At 33.1% G+C, this 11,418-nt stretch overlaps 1 protein-coding gene across 1 annotated transcript; it reads left to right on the top strand.

Annotated features, from left to right (window-relative positions):
- Positions 1-6,985: 6,985 nt before the first annotated feature.
- Positions 6,986-8,159, top strand: LOC133864267 (transcription factor TCP20-like). The gene has a single exon (XM_062300551.1). It carries the CDS (start codon positions 7,109-7,111, stop codon positions 7,937-7,939), a length of 831 nt encoding a protein of 276 aa, XP_062156535.1. The 5' UTR covers positions 6,986-7,108; the 3' UTR covers positions 7,940-8,159.
- Positions 8,160-11,418: the final 3,259 nt, after the last annotated feature.

The following is an 11,418-nucleotide window of genomic DNA, read 5'->3' as shown; positions in this document are numbered from 1 at the left end:
TTCATTAAAATATAATAAATTTATTAAAATCATGATAAAACCGGTTCAACTTTTAAAATTCACCAATTTCTTTACTTAAAAGACTGATTCAGTGTTTAAAAATTATAAGTTCACGCCATATGTCAGACTTCTATGCCAATTTTAAATTGGAACTCGACTTTTATATATATACATGATGAGCTACAATTCAATCAAGTTTTATGGTACCGTTTCCTTTTGTATTTTTTTTTTTATATATATTTTTTGTATTTTTCCTGTTTTTTTCTCATCTATTAAAAAAAAAGAAAAAAAAGCCACAATAGATTAATGGTTAATAAAGCATCTAACGAAATAGATTACAACAGCTAGAAACGCTTAGGAGAGCATATTTGTTATTGGGATATGTATTAAATTAGCAAATGTAAATATATTATAACTACCCACCCTTTTTTTGATAAATAAATTATGTATTCACTACGTTGATTCGTTCAGATTTCCTTCCAAATAGGATACCTCGATATTTTTTTTAACAAAAAAAAAAAAAAAATTATAATTGTTAGCCTGTTATTTTTTCCACTATATATACAGTGCGACGCAGGAGACCATTTGAAAGTCATTCAAATTTCTAAAATCAAGAAATTATTTTTCTGTCTAAATATTGTTTCAAACTAGCTAGCTTCCATGGAACGCATTCAGTGGACAATGGTGCTACTTGTTGTGGGCTTGATGTTCATGGCAAACTGAGGCAGTGTTTGGCGTTGAGATGAATCCATGCACTCTTTCTAATTGCATTGCTGCATGCAAGAAAATCCTTCAAGGAAAATTTGCCAGTGCTTCTTGTTCTAATCACAACCAGATTTGTTACTGTTTCGGTTGATACTTTATACAAGCTAGAGTGTAAGAGAAGGGCTCGTGATATGCTAATGTTTCCTCTTAATCAATAAATAAATATATGAAATTAAAATTTTACTCTATTTCTCTCTCTTTTTTGGGAATTAATGTATAAATTATATGTGCTCCTAATAAATTTTACCATTACGGGATTTATCAAATTCTTAACCGATGAAAGAGGTCTCATTTGAAAGTTTAAGTTCAAATGTTAGATTTTTTTTTCGTTATTTTCCTTCAAGTCAGCCCTAAACTTTACTCCAAGAAAACAGATCCGAGAGAGGATTGGAGGGAGTAGATTTGCTCCCTCCTCCTCTCTATTTTCCTTTCTACTCTTCACTCTTACCATCCTCTTTCCATTCTGGTTTTTTCTTTTATTTGTAAGTGTTCTCCCTCCGATCCTCTCGCTTTTCCTTCGTTGTGTAACTCATAAAACCTCATAAACTTCAATTCCGATGGGGGAAAAAAAGAAAAGAAAATAATAATCTAAATGAAGAAATTCAAATGAGTAAAAATGGAAGAAGTATGAGCAGAGTTAGATAGTTACCAAGGTCCATATTTAGCGCAAATTATTGTGCTGCTTCAACCAAGTTTTGGGTAGCATTCATTCTTTCATTTTTATTTTTTTTTTTTTCTGAATTTTCTGTTTATTTCTTTTTCTTCTATATTTTCTCACCTATGTACAAAAAATGCCACAGTAGATAAATGGTTAATTAAAGCTGTCTGAAGAAACTTATTACAAAAGAGGCGCTTAAAATAGCTTATTTGTTATTGGTATATGTATTAAATTAGGAAATGTAAATCCAATCTATTCGGTAAGTAAACTAGGTCGTCTCCTTCGGTCCTTCAAATACGACACGTTGACGACTTCAATTCTTTTTCCTTTTTTTTTTTTTTTTTTTTAAAAAAAAAAGAATTTATCGTTCATAACCTATAGTTTTTAACATTATATATACCGTGCGTTAAGGGTGTATATGCAAATAGATATTAACCGCCCGCATCTGCTATCCGCACACGCAAATATAAATAGCAAAAATAACCATATGTAAGTACGGATGCGGATAGCGATTTTTTCTGCATCCACATCCACATCTGCATACCCTTTTATATCTAATATATATTTTTATATATATTCCACTTATAAATGTGTAATATTTAGACAATTTATGTTTTTTATGTTATGAATTTGTAATTTTTTTTTTTTTTTTTAATGTTGGATTTGTAATTTATGTTTTTTTAATGTTTTCTAGCTTGATTTGTTTTTTTTTTTTTTTTAAGAAAAGCTTGATTGTTATGCACATTGTATCATGGATACAAAAAACATAAGAGTGTTTATTGTGAGCATTGATTACTATGAATATTTTTTATTTTTTATTTTTTAAAAATCTTTAATTGGCTTTTTAGATATAAATCACGAACATGGCGGAATATTAATTAAACAAACAAATAGAAGAGATCCCTTAATTATTAAAAGATTAATCAAACAAATCACGCTTTTACCACTAAATTACATGCGATACAATGCAATTATTGTATATAAATATATCTTTTGTCGGACAAACCTATGGGGCCTATTGGCCATAATAACTAAGAAAATAGGATTAAAAAAGAGTCATAAAAATTAGAACATTGACTGCTTTGTTTAAAGAGCCGACTAAATTAGATAAAGATCATTCATTTAAATAATTAAATAATACTGTAGAGAATATAACTATATGCGGAAAGTACGTATCTTGGCGCGGTTGCCAATATGAATTTGTAATTAGTACTTTCTAATACGCAGTCGTAGAGTTATATATAATTATATATTATCCTTTTCGGATTAACTTAATTGTTTTAAGAACAAAAAATGCATGTAATACTCCAAATTAATCAATTTTCATGGATTTCGAAGGTGAATAAGAAGCTGATTTCATCCCTTCGGACTTTTTCCCCAAAATAGACAAATGATGATTCAGTGGGTGAAAAATGTGTTTGGACCTAAAGGCTGTGCATGCAGTCGTGCTATATCATGTAACTGACGTCAGTTTATCTTATGAAATCCAGTTGATTACTCTCATTTAATTAATAATTTTAACATTTTCCTTAATAAGTTTTATTTTACATGTGAAATATTTAATTAAAATGTGAGTAAAATCTTTATTCCTACTATATTAAATTTCACTTATCCTAAAAATTTAAATTAATAAAAATATAATTAATTTAAAGAAAAACTTCACTTACCACCAGTGATCTTTCATCATTTTTGTAATCATACCATTAAATTTTAAAAAATGTTAATTTAGCATATCAATCTTTCAATTTCTTTTAATTTTAACCATCCGTTAGGAGTTTTCGTTAAATTTAGTCAAAATTTTCAAAATATACTGTTAAAATTTTTCAAAGTTTTGGGCATTGATATTTTTGCAAATTCTGTTAAATCCTAACCAACGCCTAAATTCTAGCAATTTTTTTTTTCCTAAAATAAAATAGGGGTATTTTAAGAATTTTGACACCCCTCTGTTAAGATTTAACGAAAAATTATAACGGATGGTTAAAATTGAAAGATAAATAAACTAAATTGACACGTTTTAAAGTTTAAGAATATAATTATAAAAGTGATAAATGATCAATCATGATAATAAGTGACTTTTTTCATAATTTAATTAATATTAACACATTTAAATTAACTTGCTTTAATTTCTTGGCGTCGTAAGCCTTAAAAAGGAGGCTAGTAAAGAAGAACAGTTTGTATGACCTATGCCCCTTGAATCATTGAACGTGCATGTCCATGGCATGCATGGATAAATATGGATGATGGATCCTCATCAAGTAGTTTGATATATATATATATATATATATACGTACACCTTGAAACTTTGTTTGATTGGCAAGAGATCGAATATATTTCAAATGATGACATCTTTACCTTAGGATTCGATCTGCACAGTCACTAATTTAACTCTTTCGCTAATTTTCTAAGCGGAGGTTGAATTTAATGTGTGAAAACTCACCACCTTGTAATCTTAAAGTCAAACAAATATACAAATTAATACTTGGTTGTTCAAACACGTGTCGCGGAATATGTTACTAGCTCCAAAAAGTTTGCACACCGAAGCAGTAAATTCTAGCAGACTAGCTTTGACATTAACAAACTTTTGCAGTATTGACACCGCCAGAATATATTTAGTTTTTTTTTTTTTTTTTTTTTTTTTAAGAGAGTTAATTAGAATTGAAGGCAGAAAATAAAATTTATTAAGAGAGAAACTAACTTTTAGAGAAGAGCAGATAGACCCTAATAAGTATTGATGCACGATTCTTTGCATGCATTTTTGTGCAGATATTTTATATTAAGATATATATATAGTCGGTGCTATTAATTTAATATCTGACAACTCAGTTGCTAATTGATCTCTTCCTGCATCATAAAATATTAATTAAATGATTAAATCATCCGTTTCATATATTAGTTTAAACTTTTATAATAATTTATGATTTTTTGGAACCCAAAATTTTCTACGGGGTCTTAATGCTTATTAAGAAATGATTGGTTCATTCTAACGGCACTCCTCCATACACGTGTGAGCTTTCTTTCTTTTTTTTCAAGTTTCAAATTAATAATAGGCCTCGAAAAAAAAACCTACTAAAGTGGTGAGAAAAATGTTTAGAAATCTTTGTATTTAAGAGAGGTAGGGTAATATGTCAACAGCAAGCTTTTTGAGGGGCCCGGTTTTGTCACCTTGGTGGGAAACACACGAGAAAAACAATTCAAGAGCTCGATACATATATCTCACCCACCCACTCGACTCGATCTCAAAAACAAAACAAAACAAAACAAAAAAACAGTGAGAAAGGAAGAAAAGTCATCCCATCCCCACCCCCACCCCACCCCACCCCACGTCTCTTATGAAGCTCATCATGATCATATTCATAGGTATATATACAAGCAATCTTTGGGCAAAAAATAAAAATAGTCCACATTAATTTTTTAATATATAACAGGATCATCTTAGGATTTGAAGTGAGTCTATTCTATACCAAAAATTTATTATATATATATATATATCTTTCAAAAAGTCTTATCATTAGGTTGAATGTGTAATTGGTGAAAGGTTAAAAAAAGTCCAGATTGTTCATATATATCGCTCATATTTTCTCATCAATCACTTAAAGCATTTTCAGTGGCCATGCTTTCAATTGTGTAGAGAATAGATATCATATTCAAATATCCCTACCTAGCTTTGCCATCAAGAAACACCGACTCTCTCTCTCTCTCAATAAGTTGGGGTTAAATTCCCAATCATATTTGCTTATCAAGAAGATGGGGACTGATCGATCTGGCCCATTTTCATGATTGGCTTCCTTTATTCCTCTTCTTTTTTTTGAAAGAAAATAGCGGTTCTGATCTCCTCCATGGCCCATAATGTTGAATTGTAAGAGAAAGACGTACACTCGTGTTACTGCCTGACCAAGAACAAAGACCTAATAGCCACCAATAAACATTATTCAAGTATAAATATTGTGGAGGTTACAATATATTTATGTTAGATTTTTTTAATGATGAGCTTAATGATACGTAGGCCAATAGTCACATTATATTTAATTAAATTTTGACATGTATACATATATTTGAGTTAGCATCAGCACATCATTTTAAAAAACCTATATCATAAAAAATAATAAAATAAAATAAAATAGGAGAGAGGTGATTTTGAGACTTAGGAGTGGTCCATCCACTACTTTCGAAGATCGGGAATGGTTTGACTAACCCAACTAAGCATTCGGGGTCCAATAACCTTATGATATGAGTCAGTCATTCAAAGGCTGCTAAAACCACCTTCCTTCCTCCCTCCCTCCAAACACTCCAAATACTTTTATCTCTCTCATTTATCTCTTATATGGCATTTTTTTTTAAAATGATATAATAATACGCATGTAAAAATTTGATCATGCTTATCGTTAAAAAATCTAACAAAATGAATGATTTGATAACTATATATAATATGTACGAAGAGAATTTATGCATTTTAAACCTTAATAAACGATATGATAAAAAAATGTCAGAACAGATAAGCTAAGCCTCAACAATATTTTTTTTTCCTGTATAAGAAATGCCATTTGGGATTGGGAAGAACTTGTTGAGATATTCAAGAACTTATGGACCATCACATCATATTCTGGTACGCAGTTGAAATCCCAATGCAATGCTTCGTTCATGCCGACTGGACATATAAGTCTATCAGCAAATCACGAAAGTAAATTGAGGCACGACGGCTGCGTGATTGCATTAATTTTCTCTGACATTATAACTGCACTGGGAAATAAAACAGAGACGGCTTCAAATTGAAGCAGATGTCGTTTACTGCTGTTAAGATTAGGAGTCGGTGAAGTTGACTATTGACTAGGACTGTTTCAGTACTTTCTCTTTTCTTTTCTTTTTTTCTTTTACTCTTTTTGTGGTTATATTTGACATTAACATATGAAAGCTACCGTAAATTACCTCTTAGAAAACCACTCATCGAGTTTTTAAGATATTTTTTCATGTATTACTTTTTCTTTTTCTTTTTAAAAGAATTAGGCTAGAAATTAAATTTTAATTTCACAATATTATCGTGGTTCCGATCAACTCTTAAATTAATATTTATTAAAAAAAATATTAATAATTGGTTGACTATTTCTCACGAGTTTCATATATTTATGACGTGACAAGGGAATAAATTTCCCACAATATAGATCAATAACAAAAAAAGAAAAAAAAAAATGACGTCTGACCAAAAAAGAATTTGCATAAATTTATTAATGTTATCACTTATCAAAAAAAAAATAAATAAATAAATTTATTAATGTTATCTTCAATGTTCTTTTAACACGGCTAACTAGCATCATAGCGTTTATAGAATGTAATAGATATACTTTTGAATTAGAGGGCACCCATCATCATGCCAATCTCAAATTCAAACAAAGGATTAAGTAAATGATACCCACTATGTGGTCTAATCATTTATTTTATCTTAACAATTAAGGCAGGCAGGCAGAGGAAGAGAGAGAGAGAGTTAGAAAAGTAGTATTATCTTTAAATTAAATTTTTAATTATGGTTTGAATTTTTGAACACGAAACTAAATTCCATCGATCGAGAAATGACATTGAAAGGTCATCAAAGCCTTTTGAGGTCACCTTCTTCAATCATAGAGGCCCCATCTCGGCCCTGTTCTCTTGGAACCCAAGGACTGGAAATCGCCATCGAAAAGAGGTGTTTCCTTCATGACTCCTCTCCCCCAAAAAGCAGACATGGCAGAGAGCAAGCCTGCAGAAGTCACGGACTTCCAAATTATGATTGCAAACAAAGATGATAGCAAGAAGCAGTTAGCTCCCAAGAGAAGCTCCACCAAAGACAGGCACAAAAAAGTAGATGGTAGAGGCAGAAGAATAAGGATGCCAGCTCTTTGCGCAGCCAGGGTCTTCCAATTGACCAGAGAATTGGGTCACAAGTCCGATGGGGAAACAATTCAGTGGCTCTTACAGCAAGCAGAACCATCAATTATTGCTGCAACTGGTAGTGGGACTATTCCAGCTTCGGCTCTGGCAGCATCAGGGGCCTCTGTTTCTGAACAGGGGATCTCTGTTTCAACAGGCTTGCATACAAAGATGGAAGGGCTAGGACCGGGTGTTGGGTCCGGAGGTAGGGCCAATTGGACAATGATGAACGGTAATTTGGGTAAACCTAACGTGTCAAGTGGGATGTGGCCCTCTATCAGTGGAATTGGGTCAGGGTTTCTTCACAATTCAAGCCAGTCATCGTTGAATTTCGGCAGCGATAACTCCAATTTCTTTCCTAAATTTGGGTTCCATGGGTTTGAATTTCCTAATATGAATCTGGGTCCATTGAGCTTTTCCACATTTATGAGTGGAAATAACCGGCAAGTCCCTGGTTTGGAGCTTGGGCTTTCGCAGGATGGTCATATTGGGATGCTGAATTCTCAAGCTTTGAGCCAGATTTACCGACAGATGGGGCAGAGCCGAGGTGATGAAGTTTCCTTGAATCAACACCAGGAACCTTCTGATAAGGATGATTCTGAAGGGTCAAGGCAGTAGAAGAATTAGAGCTTTAAGAGAGAAATTGGTCATTGCAAGTAGCATAGATAGCTAAGACTAAGAAGCAGAGTAGACTATTATGGTAGTCGTAGATGAGTGTTTGAAATGTATAATTGAGAGAGTTGGGAATTCAATTCAGTATTTTAGTGTGTTGGGTTTTGCTTTTGATTCGCAGGATTTCACTTCTTTATAATACAAAGTTTCATCCTTGTCTGCAAAATCAGGTTTTGCTTTCTCTATGTAGCTCTTTAAATGTTCTTATGTCAGAGTAGCTAACTGAAGTAATCATTCCTTCTGGTTTATCACATGCAGGATCAACTACGGACAGATCAATGTTTGCAGGTTTGATTTGATTTTGAGGTGTAATAATGTTTATCAATGTTGTTCTGCTAGGAACTTTCTCGTTTTCTCTTACATATATCAATTGAAAGTTGATCCGTTTTTGAAAATAAACTTTGTGGAGTATAACCATATACGCCTAAGCTCTAGGAGAGTGCGGTCTTGATGTTTTTCCAATTTGAACGAGGCAGCAATTCCCCATCTATTTTGTACGTTTGCTATTTGATATCTTTATTTTCTGGTTCTTCAAATGCATATTTTCTTGGATAACTTTTGTTGCTTCCAAGTTGAACAAGACATTTCTTTCTTTCTTTACTTGTTTAACTAAAGAAAATGTCCTTCAGGAATCAAACCTTCGTGTTTTGTCCCTAAAAGATCTGCTTCCTATATGAATGAACGCATAAATATCAGTACAACTTTGTGGGAAACAATTGTTGTCAACCTTTGATGAGTCCCAAATTACTAAACACCTGCAAAAGAGATAAAAAAAAAAAAAAAAAAAAAAAAAAAAAAAAAAAAAAAAAAAAAAAAAGAAAGAAAAAAGCAAGCAATGGAGCCTGATATTATAAAATATGTTCTTATACGCACTGAAAGAAAGAAGACGTTGATGAAAGCAACTCAGATGCTTAAATCAGAAATGCATTCAAATAGTGTAGAGTTTTGGGAGAGACCAAAATGTCAATTTTTCCTGGTTCTAGGTCACCTTTTTATAATAATCTTAGCCTTAACTGCTTCCCGTTGATTCCGGAATAATCCTCTTTTGTAGTGTGGTTTTGTCTCACGTTTGTCAATAGAAAAATATTAGATTTACAACATCAACACAACAAGTGCACAACAACCTCTCACATGAGGGTGGGCTCCACACACTAGGACCTACTCTCATGTGAAGGATTGTTGTGCACCTGTTGTATTAGTGTAGTGCAGGAATCAAATTTCTTGTCAATATTGATACGCAATACGCACCATAAGCTTTTGGTATGGGGGTGCGTGAGTTGGTAGTGATGTGGAAAAAGATGGGCTTGGTAACCCGAGTTAGTGGGTCAGCGTTTGGGCTAGATTGGCTTGGTATTTCAGTTATGCGGGCTTGGTAGCCCATAAACCCAAGAAACACTTTCCTTACAGATCCCATTTCCGTCATGGTTCTACTCCCTGTGATAGATAGAAAGAGTAAAAGTTATAGAAAGCGAGAGGGAGAGACACAGAAATTATGATCAACCGGCGAGGATACACGGTGGAAATATTGCTTGAGTAGAAATGTTGGCCCAACACGAGCGCACCTAACCCGTAACTTTTAGCAAAAAGCTCTAGCTCAGTCTGATATCCATTGGCACAAGGCCCACAACCACATAGCAAAACCATCCTAAACCAAGCCCAACCCAAGAAAGGGTAGACAACGTTTTATATCATATTTATATCTCGTAATGCTGACGTGACAATTTCAACTAATTGCTGAATTTTTTCTTTGTTTAATAATGACTAATTCAAGAATTAATTGGATTGTCCTGTCATGTCAACATTGTAATATAATTGTAGGATAAAAAAATGTCACATCTGTCTGGCTACCAAAGGAAAAGATGTAAGACATTTTCTAGCATTATTCCTTTCTTTAGGTATATTCAACTTTAAGTCCCGGCATGCAATTTTGTTTTGTTTTGTTTTGTTTCTTCTATTTATCACGTTTGATGGAGTAAAATTGTAATTTAACCTTTAAAATAGTGTATTTTTAAAAACACCTCATTGTATGTGATATGAATTTATAAAAAATATACTCTCAATGAATCGTTAGGGCTCGTTTTGAATAAAATCTTATGCACCCGTCGCTTCTTAATTAACTATGTTTGGAAAAAGTTATTGTCTATAATTAGCCTCTCAATCGGGGGAAGATGGGAGGGGGCGCACGAGAGGTGACGGTTCATCCTGTGGCAGATGTACGATGTTATCTTCAACTCGTGAATGGGAGGTTAGGGTTGAAGACTAGCGATGAGCAGTGCAAGTGGGCCAAATTGGAGGTGGTCCAATCGAGGGAAATATAGGACCACCAGAAAAGAAATCGGACCCAGTCCATTAAGGGTGCTGACTGCTGAGGCTCGGTTTCCAAGTATGATTGCTTTGTATCAGACTCTGTGGATTCCAACCATGGCCAAGTTGTACGGACTGAAATCATGACCATTCAATTTATTACAGAAACAAATTCTAAGAAACGTGCTTGTTATTATATGGATGGCCAGTTGGCCACTGCCACTGGGCCAGCGATGCTATGGTAAAGTATATGTGTGTATGACCACCCATTGATGCCATGATAAAGATATAAAATTTGTTTTCTGTTGGGGGTATTAGAATTATCTATAATTATTTGTTTAAATTTAAGAGAATTTAAACAAGTAATTGTGAAAGATCACTTATGAAAACTACTTGACCGGATAAGTGGTTAAGCAGTTTAATTTTTATTTAGTTAAGTATGTTACATAAGTGGTCTCTTACAATCACCTGTCTGAATTCTTTTAAATTTGGACAGATAATTTGAGAGAATCCTAATTCCGGGCCGGCCATCACCCTTCTAGTACGTGGATTGCTACTAGTGTGTTTTATGGAGAAGAGGAACCGGGTGACCTTTAATGAAAAGTGTATACGAGAATTTAATAAGTGAACTCCTTCTTGTAGGGACGAAGTCAAGAATTTAATCATCAAATTAGGTGGGGTTTTCTTTTAGGATCTTTCATCAGACAAACAACTGTAAAAAGCTCTTCATCAGGTCTAAAGAAAAAATTGTAGTAAATTCCAACCCGTTTAGCCTTTGGACTCGCTTTGCCTCCTTGTAGCATTGTTCGTATCTTTGGTCATTTTCATGTGGCACCCAACAAAGAAAAGTAGGAATTCATGCGCAAAAGATTATTATTATTATTATTATTATTATTATTATTATTATTATTATTGCTGATGTAATTTTCACATTGTGGGTGCTATCTTGTACTAGGAAAGAGGAATCAGGTGAAGAAGCTACTAATGTCCAACATAGCAAGACGAAAAAATCATTTTCAGAAACTTGTATGGCTAGAAGCCTAGCATATAGTCCTACTTCATCTTGACCAAGAAATATTGACTTCAATGCATTTTAGGAAGAGCTTTTTGTGTTTAGTTTA

Source organism: Alnus glutinosa, chromosome 1, assembly GCF_958979055.1.
Source record: "Alnus glutinosa chromosome 1, dhAlnGlut1.1, whole genome shotgun sequence".
Classification (NCBI taxonomy): Eukaryota; Viridiplantae; Streptophyta; class Magnoliopsida; order Fagales; family Betulaceae; genus Alnus; species Alnus glutinosa.
This window is presented reverse-complemented; position numbering and strand designations above follow the sequence as displayed.